We start from the raw sequence: 19,130 nt of genomic DNA on the forward strand, positions 1-19,130 counted from the left end.
CGACTTTAAAAAAACAGAATCTCTATTAATTCACAACTATGATTAGTGTGCAACAAAAAATCATTTGATCAATAGCATTACCACAAAAAGAAGCATATCAAACAGCTTACCGTTTGGCAGCGAAAAGTCGATCACCTGTGCCCAATTTAGAGGTTGTATACAGCAGACTTAACTCTTTCTCTGAAGCTTGCACTTCACTCAGCTTACTGAGAATATCTGCTCTCTACAGAAAAAATAAAAAGATAATGAACAGGAGCTCCTGGCTCTGGTAGCATATTGTTACAATTAAAAAGGTATCACTTACAGAATGGGGCAAAAACAGAAACAGCCCTCAAAATTAACCATTTAAAGACCGAGCCTCTTTCTGAGATTTGGTGTTTACAAGTTAAAACAGGTTTTCCTGACGCCACCATGGCAGCATACTAGTGATAGGCTCCGCCTTTCTCCCCTCCCTCAGGACCAATGAAATAGCATAAATTAAAGGCCAGTTAGGCCCCGCCCCATTCTTCTTTTTGTCCTCATACCTCCACGCACCAGTGAAGAGTAAGCAGTACTGTTCCTCCCTCTGCCTCCAGGCAGCTTCCGGCTGGGTTAAGCCTCTCCCAGTGCGAAGTCCCAGTATCAGGCTGCTAAAAGTGCCAGAGTAGCTTGGGAGCTCCTTCTGTGGGTCTCAATGGAGCTGAGCAGTTTTTCCTCTTTAGGAATGAAATCTGCCTTTCAGGTTGGTGTCTGCAACGCTTGTTGGGTTTGGGGAGGCCAGCTTTGCATCCTTCTTACCTTTGCCTTTGTTTGTCTCCTGTCATTTTCTCACTTTCTGTACCTCCTGTTCTTTTTCTCCTGCAGTGGCACTGTTCTGGGTACATTTGTAGGTTGTGTATGTATAGGTTTGGGGGGTGTGTGTGTGTGTGTGTGTGTGTGTGTGTGTGTGTGTGTGTGTGTGTATGTGTGTGTGTATAGATAGATAGATAGATAGATAGATATGTATGTATAGATATATGTGTGTGTGTGTGTGTGTGTGTATTGTAGGGGATCAGAGGGGTGGACAGCTGGCTCAGAGACAGCCCATTAAAACAAAAGTGGATTTATTCAGCAAAATGGCAAATTAAACATAAGATAAGACAGACTTGTCTTGTCTCACGGTTGTGCACACAGGTACAGTTCAGCAGCTCACAGGCTTATAGGTAACAGTTCACGGCTCCAATCAGAGCTACAGTCTTTATGTGGTAAGCTCACCCAGCACACCATCCAGCAATGGACATTTTCACACACAGCATACTCCTGTGTCTCTCATTCCTTCTCAAACAGCTCCTCTCTGAGACTTTCAGCCCAGCTCACAATTAGCAGGTCTGAAGGGGAAATACCTGCCCTCTTCGATTAACCCCTTCTTAACCCTCCCCCAGGCTTACCCTCTGCAGTATGTATATGTGTGTGTTCTTATGTTGGTTGGTATGTATGTGTGTGGGGGGTGTTATATGGAGCAGTATGTGCATGTATTTATATATGCATGCATATTGTTTTAGAAAAAAAAAAAAAAAAAAAAAAAAAGGGGAAAGGAGAGAGTGTGTAGATGTGTGTGTATATTTAGATATACATTATTAGAGGGAGAAGCGAAGTCGCTGTTGCCTTATCTATTTTTCCTCTTCTCGGTCTTTCTGTGGCTGTCCGTCTCTCAGCTGGTCGTCCCATTTCTCCATGGTTCGAGTATCAGTCACCATCCATACAAAAGACCCTCAACACTTAGGTGGGGACCGCCGTATCGGTAAGTTTACAGGAAAAAAAGAGTGCCCTCTCATGCGGATTGCTTTGATTTGCTTTAGCTCTACGCGCCCACGCTCTCAAAGGCCAGAGCCAGAGGCCATAGAAGGGCGGACGTTGTTCAAAGAAGCATAGCTCGGATGCCGCTCCCACTCAGGAGAGAGGTTCCAAGGAAAACGTCTTAGCTCTTCTTTCCCAGACCCAGCACCCCAACAAGAGTCCTGCAGGACCTGTGGCGCAGTGCCTATGCCCAGGAGGCTGGTGAGTGAAGTCGGCCTGGTTGAAGTTTGCAGCTGACAATAATAACGAATGTCCTTATTACTTATAAGGTGGCACAAAACTTTTTAAACCCACTGTAATTACTCTAGCTAGTCAGCCCCCTTGTTGCGGGTCTAGCCACTAGCAGAACAATCTGCCTCATAGATCACTCATCCTCTCAGTACTCCTGATGAGGGGGCGCAGCCTGCAAATGATTTTAGCTCCCTTGCACCAGAGGAAGATCTGGAGCTACTTGGTGTCAGTTTTTCTTTGGAGAACTGTGCATCCAGGCAGTCATGCAGGCCATTACATGGGTTAAAAGACAAAGTCATATTTACCCTTTCAATGAGCAATCACTTTTCCATTAGGAAACTGGTTTAATTCAAGGCGGATATAGCATCGCTGAAATCCATGCCTACAGTGGGACAGGCTGTTGTCCAATAGGGTGGCGGCTGGGAAGGGCCTGCCACTCAACAGAGGCCCTTACCTTGGTGACGGGTACTTTGGGTTTCTGCTCCCAGGATAAGGTTGGAGAGGAAATCCTTAGGGCTGTGTTTGGCTTCCTAGAAACAAAATTGGAATAGTCACTTTATAGTGCAAGAACTCTGTTTGATATGAAACCAGAGACAGCCATGTCGGAAGTGACAGGAGGAGGGTCTGTTCTTCTCCCATAACAGAAAGCAGGAAAGTAAAAAAAAATATTATATAAAACTAAAAATAAATAATAAAAAATAAAGGGAGAAATATGTTTCTCCTGCTAGGTTCCGCTCCTCTAGGGGCAACCTTTCATAAGGTCCATAAATGAAAATTTTTGGGTGTACCGCAGGTACCCACAAAACCCTTTTTACCGGGCGCACGCCCAGACTTTTACGGTAAGTTCCAGTGGGCATGGGTTACTGGACAGTGGATTTTGCAGATCCTTGGAGGATAGGCACTCATGGTCACTTCGGTGGATTCTTCACTGTTCCTTCTCCGGACCTTTTTCTCCCCCTCGGAGCTGCCAGATCCACCGCAACCACGGCGGTTACAATACTTACAGACACTTCAGACTCAGAGGGGAGCTGTCCTGTCCCATCTCACAGGAGAGATTGTAGGTTTCCTACCCACCCGTTTGTAGGTTGCGGGGGTTGGAGAGAAGCATTCGCTTGCAGCAGATGGCTGGAGGCTTTCGCTAGATCGCCAGGATTCTTAGCCTCACAACCCGAAAATGTTTTCTTTTCTTTTTTATTCCAAAGTAAGTAAATTTGTTGATTGGTTGGACACATCTCTGTTTTATCAGCCTACCTTTTAGCCTATGAATATCTCTAAGAATATTCAGAGGTTTCAGTGCCATGTAAGTTCCTCTTGGAGAACAGGGTCTCCAAATTCGCCAATACCTGGGCGTCATTCCTTTCTACATAAAAAAAAAAAAAAAAAAAATGCCAACTTTTGTTTTCCAACAGTTAAAGTGCCTGTGGGGGCTCTACTGGTTCCTCTGTTTTGCTTCCATCAGAAAAGGACGGTGACGGTCATAAGGAGAATCCCGAGATCAGATTCCTCTACTTCCTGGAGGACTTCTAGGTGTCTCAGCCTCCTGGCCGTAATGTTGTTAATCATACCGATTATACCTTGGGTACATGGGCACCGTTGCTAGTTTCAACTACAACAGAGGAAACAGGATCCGGCGCAGCTATGGTCAGTGTCACGCAGTATGTATAGCGGTCCGCGGTGATGGAAAGACTTTGAGGATGTCACGAACCGTCTGACTGGATCAATGTGATGAATCATATTGGCAAGACAGCCTGAAAGGCGCACTGCGAGGGTCTGTCGGTCAAGGCAAGCGGAGTTTGCTAGCTAAGGAAGGTAGTCTCGAAAGCGCCGGAAGGTCAGGCGGCCTTTTTTATCACTTTGACCTTGCTACACAGACTCAAGGGTGACCAGTCATCTTGCGGTTGAGCAACAGGACAGCAATTGCGTGTTTTCAGCTCCAGGGAGGATCTCGCGGCAATAGGAAGATCACCAGCAAATTCCGGAAGCAATTTACTACCTAGGGGACTGGGATACACGGACATACTGTCCACCATGCAAGCTTGCCAGAGCATGAGGGAGAGGCTTGTCCACAGGTGGCCTACCACAGACAGGCTTCTTTGCTTCTCACAGCAAATGCCAATTTAAGAAGAGGTCTGACTCGGTTTCTGCTCCCCAAAGCAGAGAATAGAAGCTGAGTTTCTCCATGAAACTGCAATCAAGCCTACTGTATATGTTTCCCCAACTTCTCTCGTAATGAAATTCCTCTGGAAGCTGTCAAGAATGAGCATGGTAGTCACGACCACCCCTCCATTCTGACCATAGGAGTCTTAGTGCTTCCTGGCTATCTACTTCAGAATACAGAAGTCTATTCCCCTTCACACATGGCAAGATATTATTGTTACTGCGCCTCTGGTGGCAGCTGTTCTGGTCTTCTTGTAGGTCAGATTAGACATGAACCTTAACCTATACTCTTGAGGTTGCAGGTGTCAGCAAGAACCAGGTTTAATTTGGCCAAAGGCCCTTAAGTTTGCAAAATTTTGAAGACAGTCAGGAGGTTTTGTCAACCGCGAGAGAGAATCTTTCACAATTAAAATCTTTCAAGGCTGTTGGGGTTTATTTCAACTGTTTACTCCAACAGGGCAGTGTTCGGTTTAAGACATCGCTTACTAACCAGTATTTAGCGCAAATCGTCAAACAGAAGTCGGTTTGAGTTTCAAGCCCTTAGAGCTTCAGAAAAGCATATTGCTTTTGTTACAGGAGTAGATCTGCATCCTGTAGTTCAGCTTATATCAGAGGTAGCGACAGCCCTCCATCTATCAATCATCTGTCCATTGCCAAACTTTCCAGACGTTCAAGCAAGAAAACCACACAAATTGGTCATTCCCAGAGCTTTAAAGAAGTTTCTGTCCACAATTGCTCTTTTCAGTCCATATGATAAGTCTTTCACTGTTCCAGATGGAATTCATCAGGCAAGAGAGGTTGCCTCCTGGACTTTAGCAAGATTGGTTGTGCAGATGGGAAATGGGTCGTGAGCCTCCTTCAGTGACAGGATGCATCCTCTTCGAGAGGGGTCGAGGCCTCATAGGCGGCCCAGTTGAAAGCATCTATGAAATCATTCTATAGGAAAGTGGCATGCTTTTTCCAGCATACCTTTCCAACCTTTACAGAATAGATCTGGGTGCCTTGTCATCAGTGGGCTTCAGAGGAATGACTGTTCAGTCTTCTGTCCCATTTGAAAATATATAAAATAATTATTTTGGTTTGTCAAGTAGAACCCACCCTGTCAGCTAGGATATGTATCACTAGTATGCTGTCATGGTGGCGTCAGGAAAACGGAAAATTGTATCATACTTACCGTAATTTTCCTTTCCTGACGCCAATCCATGGCAGCATATGGACTCACCCTTGTGCGTTTCGGTATCTAGCTAATTACGAAGAATGGGGCGGGGCCTAACTGGCCTTTAATTTATGCTATTTCATTGGTCCTGAGGGAGGGGAGAAAGGCGGAGCCTATCACTAGTATGCTGCCATGGATTGGCGTCAGGAAAGGAAAATTACGGTAAGTATGATACAATTTTCCATTTTTTTTGCTAGAAAATTACTTAGAACCCCCAAACATTTCTTTTTTCTAACACCCTGGAGAATAAAATGGCGGTCGTTGCAATATTTTGTCACACCGTATTTGCGCAGCGGTCTTACAAGCGCACTTTTTTTTTGAAAATTTTTTGAATGAAAAAATAAGACAGTGAAGTTAGCCCAATTTTTTTGGATTGTGAAAGATAATGATATGCTGAGTAAATTGATACCTAACATGTCACGCTTAAAAATTGCGCCCACTTGAGGAAAGGGCAGCAAACTTTTACCCTTAAAAATCTCCATAGGCCACATTTAAAAAAATTCTACAGGTTGCATGTTTTGAGTAAGGCTGGCCATACACCTATAGATTATCTACAGATTTTCTATGGTTAGATGGAAAAAGTGGGAGATTCCTCCATCCACACAGTTTAGCGAACATGGAGAGATCTGTTGCACATTTTCTATCTAACCATAGAAAATCTGCAGATAATCTATAGGTGTATGGACAGCTTTACAGAGGAGGTCTAGGGCTAGAATTATTGCTCTCGCTCTAACAATAGCGGCAATACCTCACGTGTGGTTTGAATACCATTTTCATATGCAAGTACTGCTCACGTATGCGTTCGCTTCTGTACGCAAGCTCGGCGGGACGGGGCGCTTTTAAAAAAAAAAAAAAAATATTATATATATATTATTTATTTTTTTCTTATTTATTTCACCTTTTTTTTTTTTAAAGAACAGTGTAAAATAAAAAGTGTCACTTTTATTCCTATTACAAGGAATGTAAACATCCCTTAATAGAAAAAAGCATGACAGGGCCTCTTAAATATGACATCTGGGGTCAAAAAGACCTCAGATCACATATTTACACTAAAATGCAATAAAAGAAAAAAGTCTCTTTAAGAGCTATGGGCGAAAGTGACGTTTTGACATTGCATCCACCCTGCAATGATATGGAGACGGGTGGGGGCCATCTTCCCCTCACTCGTCTCCATACCTAACAGGGAGAAGGACCCGATCGATGGCCCCAGTAAGTGGCAGAGGGTACCGGAGCGCGGCGGGGGTGCCTCTCCCGCCGCCGATACAAGTGATCTTGTGGCGAATCCGCCGCAGAGACCACTTTTATCTGAACGCAGACCGCCCGCTAAAGAAGAGGATACCAGGGTTATGGTAGCTAGCTGCTGCCATAAAAATAATATTCCTCTTCAAAGTACTGACGTATAAAGACGGCAGGCGGTCCGTAAGTGGTTAAACAGTTAGTAAAGTATCTTTAAAAACAAATTCCAGGTACTGATACTTTAGACAGTTACACTTGTCCAAGCTGGGACTAACTGCATATACCATACCAGGTCAATGCCCTTGGAAGCTGGAAATCACTGCAATAGACACCACTACTCCATTAATCTCCACTTGTTTCCAGGACCTGTGCCGAGTGGCTGGCCTGCTGCATTCTGAATACAATAGGCCGGGCCATTTGGCACAGGCGCCACCCAGTCACTGCCCCACCTCAATCAGAAAACTCTTTGAATTTATTAAAAAATTGCAAACCATTCTATGAATAGCACCCCTGCCAAGTGCCCTCAGCACGAGTCCCAGAAATGTGGAAATCACTGAAGTAACGGTGTCCACTTCTGTGATCTCCAGTTTCCAGGAGCATCGTCCAGTTATGGTATATAGAACTATGTATATAATATACAAACCTGGAATTTGTCTTTAAAAAAATTACACCCACTTATCTGACTCCCCCCCCCCGTGCCACATTTGGCACCTTTCGGGGGGGGAGCGGGTATCTGTTTTTGACAGGTACCTGTCCCCACTTCTGGGAGATCTCTCCGCTGAGCGATCACTTAGAAGTTCACTCCCCCCGCCCTCCTTCCCCTGCCGCCGGACCATTCAGAAAGCGCCGCACGCTTTGCGCATGCACAGTAGGGAACCGGCTGTGAAGCCGCAAGGCTGCCAGGTTCTCTTACTACAAATGGCGGCAGCACCGCCCAAGAGCCAATGGAAAATTTGGCTGGGTGCCGACATCGCTGGATTCCAGGACAGGTAAGTATCCTAATATTAAAAGTCAGCAGCTACAGTATGTGTAGCTGCTGACTTAATTTTTTGCTGGGGGGGGAAGACCTCCTCTAAGTTCTGTTCTACTTGGCACTACAGATTAACACTTTACAGCTATGTTATTCTATCCATTTGACACTGGCTGTTTGAATAAGATCAGCTTAAGTTACAATGGCTTGGTATTACCTTTGTTAGCCAGAGAATCCTGCTCTATTATAGACCAACTATATGTTTATTTTAACTTCAAATAGTCTGTTTGGGCCAAACTTGCCCAAACCAATTACTGCCTTTACTAATTGCTGTGGCTAAAGCCAATTACTGCCTTTACTAATTGCTGTGACTACTGTCAGTACCATATAAACTGTATGTAGCTTCAGCCTTATATTCAATGATACCATACAAGGCCTCTTGTGAATGGTTGAGAAGCACTCAGCCTAACCTGATTTTGTTCCGGTAGCAGATAGGGAGTGCCCATACTGCTCCAATTAGTGAAGGAAATAGTTTCAAGAAGACCCTGCACGTGCTTACAGGGATCAAAGATCAAAGTGATGACTTATGCATGTCCTACTACTCCATTACTGACCAATGAGTGGGCTAGGGGTGAGCTCTGGAGGTGTTCTGTGTTCCAGAGGCCCCATTCTCAAGACTTGTTGAACAGAATTATAAAATCTTATCCAACACACATATATGGGGGACATTACTAAAATTGGTGCACACAGAATCTAGTGCAACTGTGCATACTAACCAATCAACTTCCTGGTTGTATTGTCAAAGCTTAATTGAACAAGCTGAAGTTAGAAGCTGAATTCTATGCACAGCTGCACCAGATTCCGTGTGCACCAATTTTTGTTAATCTCCCCCATATATGTAACAACTACTTGCCTATAGTTCTGTTCTAAGTGACAGCACATACTTCCGAATACACTAACCTGACTCTTCTTTTCTTTCTGCTCCAGAACCTTCTGCAGTGCCTTCTTCTGTTTTCGACCTAAAGGCTTTTTTGTAGAAACATTCTCATGAATTGTTTTCTTTTTTCCTTTTTTGGAAGGTAACACTAGTGCATTGCTCTTATCCAGTCCTTTTATCTGCTCAGCTCCTAAAATAGATAACCACATAAGAGAACATTTCTAACTAAAGCATTTTTATGTTATACCTTACACAGGGGTCTCACCTTCTATCTCCACTTGCACTTGTTGCTTGGGATCTGAGGGGTTATCTTCTGTGGACTTTACTTGTTGCCTCGCCTTCCAGTTATGCTTCTTTCTCATTTTACCCATGATGAGAGCCCTGCAAATAACCATATTTTTGTAGTCCTTAACATGATTTTCCAGAGGCTACATGGTTAAATAAGGATTAAAAGGTTATAGGTAAAGATAAAAAGACAACCAAAATGTCGCATCAATGACACCTACTGGTCTCTTCTGTCATAAATGTTTCTCCCTGCCTGTCTGTGGTGATCTGAGCTGCACATGCACAGCGCAGATAACATTTACAAAACCTGCTGAGTGCCATGGTGAGTGACATCATTGCGCCCAAAAAGACAGACCCCAGAAGGAAGCCTGGGGGAAGGTGGAAGCGGTGACAACACAGAACTGGAGGGCTCTAACAGGTAAGTCTGCTGTAATATGCTAGTATGTGGTGCATACTAGCACATTATGGTGTAATACTGCAGGGGGCCCATTTTTACTTTTTTGGGGACAAACTTTACTACCACTTTACATATTCCAACAAGGTCACCCCAGAGTTAAACAGTAACTTCCTCAATTGTGATGGCTCATTTTTACATCTGATAAAATAGATACAGTCATGATCCTTCCCCTTCCTGGCTATTTAAAGCTGGACACATGCCATACTGTCATGGTTGCTTCTCCCTTACACTATTTGAGTAGTCCCCCCCCCCCATGTCCTCCGTGTCTAAATCTACCTCATTTTTCTACACTTATATCAGAGCAATTCTTTGACAACTGTTTTGTGCTTGACTTACTCTTATTAAATGTTGCATGGCATGGTTTGTTTTTTTTCTCAACTCTATTGAAAACAACAAAGTGACATTTCATGCCCATTTACCACAGTGGGTTGTGGTGCAGTGTACTGCATCACGACACGCAGTGCTGAAAAAAAAAAAAAATAAAAAAAAGGGAGTAGTGCATGTCCTGTTTTTTTTCATGGCACGGGACTCGGAAGGAGCGGCACCCGTGGCTGTTCCTTCAGAGCGCATGCACCAGTGATGTCACTGGCTGCATGTAATGTAAATATCTGCTAAATGGTACACATTTAGGAGATATTTTTTACTACCTATAGGTAAGCCTTATTTATAGGCTTACCTATAGGTAAATGTCAGCAGAGGAAGTTTACTTCTTCTTTAAGTGGAACTAAACCCATCAATTTAACAGTTTACCAAAACACCTACATTCAAAGAATGCCGTGAATAAGAACGGTCACAGTTGCTTGTGTTCTCAACTGTCAAGGCATCAAATGGCTGGGGTCATCACGGATCACACGTGTAGCATCATGGCAAAGGCAGATCCGAGACTAAGATGGTAGTTTCCTTTGCTGTAAGGATAGGAGCGAGCAGTTCTGTTGCATAATCATTTGTTTTCAGTGCATTTGTGTAGTGTGTTTTTACACGTTTTGATGCATTTTCATGCATTTTTTTTTGTAGCAGGACCAGACTGAATTTTATACACAAAACTCAGTTCAAAATGCACTAAAATGCATGTACAGTGCTCAGCATGAATGAGTACACCCCTTTTGAAAAGTAAGATTTTAATCAATATCTCGAGGAACACAAGAACAATTTCAAAAATTTTGACAAAACTGACTTTTATAAAACATTTGTTTAGCTCATTACAAGAAAGTAAGGTAATAATATAACTTAGATCACAAAATCTTCTGTTTTACTCAAATTAATTGATGAAAAAATGAATACACCCACAAAAAAAAAAAATACTACATCTAGTAGTTTGAATGACCTCCATGATTTGTAAGGACAACACAAAGTCTTCTAGGCATGGAATGAACAAGTTGACATATTTTACAACATCTATCTTTTTCCATACTACCTCTTTTAGAGCCTGGATGTTGGATGGAGAGTGATGCTCAATTTGTCTCTTCAGAATTCCCCATAGGTGTTCGATTGGCTTCAGATCAGGAGACATACTTGGCCACTGAATCACTTTCACCCTGTTCTTCAGAAATGCAACAATGGCCTTAGATGTGTGTTTTGGATCATTGTCATGATGGAAAAAGGGCACGACGACCAAGGGCACAGAGTGATGGTAGCACCTTCTCTTTCAATATAGAGCAGTACATCTATGAGTTCATGATACCATCAATGAGATGCAGCTCCCCAACACCAGCAACACCCATGCAGCCTAACAGAAGGACACTGCCACCACCATGTTTCACTGTAGGCACCTTGCATTTTTCTTTGTACTCCTCATCTTTGCAACACAAGTTTTGAAGCCATCAGTTCCAAAAACATTTATTTTGGTTTCTTCAATCCAGAGTACTGAGTCCCAGTAGTCTTCTTGTTCAGCATGGGCCCTGGCAAATTCTAGGCAGGCTTATATATCGTGTCATGGGAAACAATCACCTGAGTTTGGCATGCTACTTTTTAGCTAACTACAGTGAACTTGCATGGTAATTTTCTTCAACCCTTCTCATCAGAAGACGCTCCTGTCGAAGTGTTAACTTCCGTGGATAGCCTGGACATCTCAGAGATGGCTGCAGTTTTCCATCTTAGTTATATTTTTGGATCACTTTTGCTACAGTATTCTGACTAATAATTAAAGCTTTGCTAATCTTCTTGTAGCCTTCACTTTTCTTGTGTAAAGAAACTATTTTCTTTCTCGGGCCTTGTGATATTTCTCTTCCATGTGGTGCCATGGCTGACAGCATGAAATGGGAAGGGGTTTAAGTAACGCCCTTTTATAATCAACTGTCTGCTGGACACCTGTTTAATGAATATTTACACTCACATGTAATTTTATTTTTGTTAATTAGGATTTTGTTGTCTAAAATGTAGCTTTGCGCCTAAGACATTCATTGGGGTGTATTCATTTTTGCAACGTGGTCTTGAATTAATTTGTTAGGAAAAATACTTTGTGTGTGCAAATTAACAAATCTTGGTTGCAATCAATGGCCCACATTTGTGGGAGTATTTTGTAGTATAGTGTCCCATAGAAAATGATGATTCTGAAGAGAAGTAAAGGCTATCTGACAAATCTGTTGGGGTGTTCTTATTTATGCTGAGCACTGTGCATGCATTTTATGCGAGCTATCCATGCTCTCCCATTGAAGTCTATGGATCAAAAGAAGCACCTGCACTTTTTCAAAAATCGCACTGCACCATGTTGCAGTGACATGAACAGGGATAAGGAAAACATAGGGAATAATGTGATTTCCATTGTTGTGCAGGAGAAAAGAAAAAAAAAAACGAAAAATCAGGCAGCAGCTGCAGCGTTGGGAACATGTTCCACCCTAAAAATGGGTGGAGCATGTAACATATTCCCAAACGTGAACTTATCCTTTAAGGTAACTGTAAAGATAAAAAAATAAATTTTGGCTTAAAGTGGTTTTTCACCTTATTGCAGTCTATGCAGCCTCTATCTCTCCTCGTTGGAAAGGTTTATAGCAGCAGGAGCCATTGGCTCCCGCTGCTGTCAATCAAATACTGTGACATGGGGGCATGGGCTGTGTCCCACTGTCTGTGTCAATGGACGCACCAGCGGGACTCAGGAGCGAGCCTGCACGGTTTCCCCTTGGAAAGTGGCTTTCCATCGGGGCACCCGATGAAGGGGAGGGGCCAGAAGCACCAGCAAGGCGCCCCAGAAGAGGAGAATCGGGGCTGCTCTGTGCAAAACCCTTGCACAAAAGCAGGTAAGTATGACATGTTTGTTATTTTATTAAAAAAAAAAAAAAAAAAAACCCTTTACAAACACTTTAAGTTCTTCTTTTGTAACATATTACACCCATATTCAGGGTGTAACATGTAACGAACTGCAACCCCCCCCCCCCCCCCCCTTTTGCGAAAGCTAGTAGGGAAACTTCTCCCTCTGCTAGCTGTCACAATTTAGAAAAAAATATTTTCACAGTCCTCTGTGAATGAAAAACTACAATTCCCGACAACCTTTGCTGCTGTCGGCTTTTAGATTTTGATTAACTACCACAGCGCTGTGGTAGTTCATTGATTCTTCCTGTCAGATTGTATCTGCTTGCCTGTACAATGTATAGACACAGATACACTGACAGATCTGCAGGAGTCCTGCATGGAACCACCAGTGATCTGCTGATGTTCGCTGCACTGATGCAATGCTTTAGAGGCTTCAGAAACAAAAAAAAAGTACATGCACATTTTTTTTTACCTGCAAAAAAAATGTGCATTTATTATTTTATAGTAAAAGGTGATCCTTTAGAGCCCTTTCACACTGGGGCGGTTTGCAGGCCTATTGCGCTAAAAATATCACCTGCAAACTGACCTGAAAGTGCCGCTGCTTTGTCTTCAGTGTGCGGTGCGGAAGCAGGATGGTAAAAAAAAGTCCTGCTAGCAGCATCTTTGGAACGGTGAAGGAGCAGTGTGTATACCGCTCCCGCCCATTGAAATCAATGGGGCAGTGCGGCTATACCGCCGGCAAAGCACCTTTGCAGAGGCGCTTTGCGGTGGTTTTATTCCTTTCTCAGCCGCTAGCGGGGGGTAAAACCACCCCCACTAGTGGCCGAATACCGACGGTAGAGCGCCGCTAACAATAGTGGCGCTTTACCGCCGACGCCGCCCCAGTGTGAAAGGGGCCTTAAAGTGTAACTAAACCCTTCTATTCTCTATAGTGAGGGATGCTGCCATCTGTTTGGTCTGCCATGGTGCTGCACATGTAATCAGCTATGACACCAGCTATTTGATGGCTTGACAGTTCAACTGAGCGCTAGCATAAGCCCACTAGTAACTGTAGCAGTTACCATTCATGGCATGCTATAGATGTAAGTTTTCAGAAACTGTTACATTGTTGAATTTGTTCTGCTTTAAAATGGTTGTAAACCTCAGACATGAAATATGGACAAAGCATATCTCTTTATAGTGTGTACTTGTCTCAATTAAGAGCACTAAGTGTCATTTCTGTCTGCTGCTTCGTTCCTCTGCTATCAGCATGAATCACTACTGACAAGTTTTCCTGACACCAAGAGAAAAAAGGTGACAGGGGAGGGATCTCCAGCTGTTTGACAGCCTCGGCTCTGTTCCTGTGTGAAGGGGGCGAGTCTCTTTCCTCCAATCAGCGCTCAGAGTTCTCCTCACGGAGGTCTGCAGTGTGTAACTTCAGCTCTCTGCTCCATTTTTTCAGAATTTTCAGAGAAGCTTTATAATTCAGCACTTTGAAACAGATGTAGAGGAGGGAAGACTGCAGATAGACAGATACAACTTATGTAGGCGGATTTGTTTCATCTCTATGTATCACCTGAGGCCAGTCACCTCACTGGGAATATGTGAGGGTTTACAACCACTTTAAGGCTATGTTTTCACTATGAATCACACAGGAATGCACTTTGCACTCACATACGATTCAGTTCAGTGCGATTTGAGCCTATTCATTTTTCACATCACTCCTCATTGTACCAAAGAAATCCATACACTACTTTTAAGATCACAATTTTGTACCATGTGATTTGGTGCAGGTGTTCTATCAATATGTGCCCTCCGTCGAAAAGTGCCCACGCATGCGCAGGGCGGAGCCGCACTCCAGCTGATTTCCCGATCACCTGGAGTGACGGGACCATGGAATTTCACGGACACAATTGAAAGCTATTTACAGAGCGGAGGGGGACATCATAGTTGTTACATTATGCCTTGCTGCTGCAGGGCGGGTTTTGTCTGTGTTGCAACTCGCCTTTAGACACAGGCAACAGGCACTGACCAAGAAACTAAAGCAGCCGTGCAACACTGATAAAAGGCGACCTTGAGCAGACTGAAACCCCGCCCCAGCGAGGAACAATATGAGAACTACGGTGTCCCTCCACTCTGTGAATAGCTTTTAATAATGTCCATGACATTCTCTCTCCCATAGAAAAATGCCTCCTCTGATGTGCACATGCGCCATGGTCACGTCACTCCAGCTGATCGCCAAATCAGCTGGAGTGCGGCTCCGTCCTGCGCATGCGTGGGCACTTTTGTTCGACAGAGGGCACATATCGATAGAACACAGGCAACCCCACTGCATTTGGGGTGTAGTAACTATTGCACTGACACCTGCTGCAGATCGTCAGGGCAGTGCATTTTGAATTTGATTAAGGAAACACGCACAGATCACGGGTTTCCCACGCCATGTTCTAGTATGAACTAAGGCTAACTGTCATACCTTGGAGTACAGGACACAGGCTGGATGTTCATAGACCCTACACATAGCACCCTATAACCCAGCATCTGCCTGATGTTCTGTACTTTACAATGAAAGTACGGTACTTTTTTTCCTATTTAGGAAATGGTTAAATCCCAGTGAAGATATTTCACCATCCGTGTCTGATTTAAAGGATTTTCCTGCACATGTTAGTGAGAAGTGATGTAAATCCCTAAAACATGGGTCCGCAAGGGAAGAGTTCCATTCTACCCCTGATCTGGTGACAAATCCAAACATGGGACTGTCTCTCACTTTGTTCCGGAGTTTGTAGTCACCAGAACAAGAGAGGGCAAATCTACCCGGCGGGGACACAGCAACAAAAAGCTGAAGGAGGTTCTAATCCCTCACTGCTCTATCCAAAAACTAGAAAGAGTACACTTAATCTATGCAAGCTAATGCTACCTACATAGATCAACATCATATGGCATCCCTGTATGAGGGTTGCCATTGACATGTACTATACAGTAGTGTGAGCCCCAGCCAGCAGAGGCTGTGTTCCAGCATGTTCGGTGTCATTTGTCATGGTACTGGCAGTGTGTACATGTACAGCTCAGCACGGTCATACCACAAGAAGAAGCGACACTTACTGTTACCTCTATCGATCATTCACCACAATCCCCAACGTGTGTATGTATGTGCAGGGAAGACACATGCTGCTTCCGCTACACCGGAAGCGGAAGTGACGTACAATGTGATGGCAGCGCTACGCTATAGAGCAGCAAGTGTGCTGTGCACGGTGCTTGTGGGGTGTAGGTTTTGTTTTGGGGGGCGGGCAGCACAATGATAGGGAGGGGTGTAGGTGTGTATTAGAGGAGGTAGTAGTGGGGGGTACTGGGTCTCAGGAACACAAAGATCTGCTGGTAGGAGTAGAACAACCTCTGCCAGTCTGCATGGAGCCAATGGAGAGGGGAGTGATAGAAGAAACCCCCTGTAATAGGACAACAGCAAAGGGAGGAATCCTAACCAATCAGGACTTGTGTTTTGATACGAAAGTCATCAGGAAGTTGAAATATGCAGGGTATATAAGGGGGCAGAAGGCAATGTTATATTCATTGAATTGTATGACATAGTTGGCTTGTCACTGGATCTCCTGAGCTTGTCGGTAAATGGAAAGCTGCAATCAGATGAAGTGTGTTTACTAATATCAGAATGATGTGTGCTTTCCCTCATAGTCCTTCATCTTAGGCGATGGCAGAACTCAGGCCCTGCTTCATACATGCCAACTTTACAACCTGAGAATGAGAGACACACACCTTGTACACACATCACTAGTTTTTATTTTTTCGTTCAACCCGCTGGGTTGAAAAACTGACAGCTCAGGTTGGAACCGCTGTACTAACTATCTGATGTTAGTACTGTGATCTCCCCTGCTGTGCTGTTGTGTTCTGACAGGGGGATGCGCCCCTCCTCCAGAACACTCCGGTCAGTGCCACAGCTGAGAGCGCCGATTAGCAGACCTTTTTCGGTCATGACTCTTCCCACAAGCAGGCCACACGACCAGCTTCTTTTGGACCAGCTGCTGTACACACGGGCAGAATGTTTCTATCAGTTTTTATTGAACCGACCAATCAATGCCACCCATGTGCTCTAGGCCAGTGGTCATCAACCCTGTCCTCAGGACCCACTAACAGGCCAGGTTTTATGTATTACCTTGGGGAGATGCAGACTAGAATACTGCAATCACTGAGCAGCAAATGATATCACCTGTGATGTATTTCAGTTATCTTGCAAACCTGGTCTGTTAGTGGGCCCTGTGGACAGGGTTGATGACCACTGCTCTAGGCTTTAGAGACACACTAACAAGCGTAGTGCACTGCACTGAAAAGTGGTGTGGTTGGATTTAATTGAATATTAGGCGTGATGTAATAGATTCTAATTAGAAACAATGAAAGAAACCTGAGATTTAACACAAATTAAATTCACTGACTGCTCTCTTCTGTAGAGATCCCCCACCCAGTCCCCCCCACACACTGTCCCCCTTCTCACCAGTACATATTGCCCCATGTGTGTAAACAATGCCCTTATACACTTTACCCTCTGCATACATCGGGGGGTGATAGGGGGGCATTGTGACCTGTCACCCCTCTCTTATTCCTACACATCATCACTCCTGTCCCCTGCTCCCAGCCCTGCAGAACATCACTCCTGTCCCCTGCTCCCAGCCCTGCAGAACATCACTCCTGTCCCCTGCTCCCAGCCCTGCAGAACATCACTCCTGTCCCCTGCTCCCAGCCCTGCAGAACATCACTCCTGTCCCCTGCTCCCAGCCCTGCAGAACATCACTCCTGTCCCCTGCTCCCAGCCCTGTAAAACATCACTCCTGTCCCCTGCTCCCAGCCCGGCAGAACATCACTCCTGTCCCCTGCTCCCAGCACGGCAGAACATCACTCCTGTCCCCTGCTCCCAGCCCGGCAGAACATCACTCCTGTCCCCTGCTCCCAGTCCTGCAGAACATCACTCCTGTCCCCTGCTCCCAGTCCTGCAGAACATCACTCCTGTCCCCTGCTCCCAGTCCTGCAGAACATCACTCCTGTCCCCTGCTCCCAGTCCTGCAGAACATCACTCCTGTCCCCTGCTCCCAGTCCTGCAGAACATCACTCCTGTCTCCTGCTCCCAGCCCTGCAGAACATCACTCCTGTCCCCTGCTCCCAGCCCTGCAGAACATAACTTCTGCCACCTGCTCCTAGCCCTGCAGAACATCAGTTCTGTCACCCGCTCCCAGCCCTGCAGAACATCATACCTGTTAACCCTCTCCCAGCCCTGCAGAACATCACTTATGTCACCCACTCCCAGACCTGCAGTTCATCACTCCTGTCACCCCCTCCTAGCCCTGCAGAACATCACACCTGTCAACCCTCTCCCAGCCCTGCAGAACATCACACCTCATTCTCTTCTCCCAGCTCTGCAGGGTGATGGGAGAGATGTTTTTCAGGGCTAGGAAAGACACAGCACGGTTCGTAAACAAAGGGACTTGTCACTCTCCCATTCCTGCAAAACATCACTCCTGTCACCCCACCCTCCCAGCCCTGCAGAATATCACACCTCATTCCCTTCTCCCAGCTCTGCAGGGTGACGGGAGAGATGTTTTGCAGGGCTAGGAGAGGAGAGACACAGTACTGTTTGTAAACAAAGGAACTTGTCACTCTCCCATTCCTGCAGAACATCACTCCTGTCACCACACTCCAAGCCCTGTAGAACATCATTCCTGTCCCCTGCGCTCAGCCCTGCAGAACATCACTCCTGTCCTCCGTTCATAGCCCTGCAGAACATCACTTCTGTCACCTGCTCCCAGGCTGTAGATCATCATTCCTGTCACCCCCTCCCAGCCCTGCAGAACATCACACCTGCCTCCCCTTTCCTAGCCCTGAAGAACATCACACATGTCAACCCTCTCCCAGCCCTGCAGAACATCACACCTGTCAGACCTCTCCCAGCCCTGCAGAACATCACACATCATTCCCTTCTCCCAGCTCTGCAGGGTGACGGGAGAGATGTTTTGCAGGGTTAGGAGAGGAGAGACACAGCACTGTTCGTAAACAAAGGGACTTGTCACAGCTCTTACCTTGCTGCTGCTGGGCACCTCAGACCACGAAGCTCACCTGAACTACATGGCTGCAAAAGCTCAGAGCTTTGTCCCCTAGCAGCCAGCTCAGTCTCTCCACCCACAGGACAAGGTAGGAACTGCAGCAGACTAGTAGGAAGGGAGAAGGCTGTGTCTGGAGCAGGGATGATGTACAGCAGAGCAGAAGAGTCTGGCTCTCTCCTCTACTTTCGCAGCCCAGCAATACAAAGGCAGAAAGGGCTCTTGCTCCACTTGTTCTCTTTGCAGCATTGCACTGGAAGCCGTCAGTGCCTCTACCTCCTGGACCTGGATGTAACAGGCAGCGGAGTGTGGGATTTCACTGAGATCTGAGGGACCCTGGGACTTCTTTTAAAACCCGGGACAGTCCTGCAGAATCTGGGACATTTTGGGGATATGCTGCTTGTCTATCATCATACAGATCCTGGGGCTGAGGAGAGATTGTGATTATGATTTATGATTAATAAATATTGCATCCAGAATATGCTGTATTTGTTTTGAAGGTAACC

At 45.2% G+C, this 19,130-nt stretch overlaps 1 protein-coding gene across 2 annotated transcripts in view; it reads right to left on the reverse strand.

The window, feature by feature from the left end:
• DHX37 (DEAH-box helicase 37) overlaps positions 1-15,748 on the reverse strand; it is a 114,864-nt gene extending 99,116 nt beyond the window's left edge. The window contains exons 1-4 of one of the 2 annotated variants that reach the window (XM_073627880.1): positions 15,629-15,748; positions 8,828-8,943; positions 8,586-8,752; positions 111-223 (exon numbers count right to left, since the gene is read on the reverse strand). In XM_073627880.1, coding sequence (XP_073483981.1) covers positions 111-223; positions 8,586-8,752; positions 8,828-8,933 — 386 coding nt within the window. In that variant the 5' untranslated portion in view covers positions 8,934-8,943; positions 15,629-15,748. The remainder of the gene's footprint in view (positions 1-110; positions 224-8,585; positions 8,753-8,827; positions 8,944-15,628) is intronic. The other variant, XM_073627889.1, reaches the window with a different exon arrangement.
• Between the last annotated feature and the right edge of the window lie 3,382 nt (positions 15,749-19,130).

This window comes from Aquarana catesbeiana, linkage group LG01, assembly GCF_042186555.1.
Source record: "Aquarana catesbeiana isolate 2022-GZ linkage group LG01, ASM4218655v1, whole genome shotgun sequence".
Taxonomy (NCBI): Eukaryota; Metazoa; Chordata; class Amphibia; order Anura; family Ranidae; genus Aquarana; species Aquarana catesbeiana.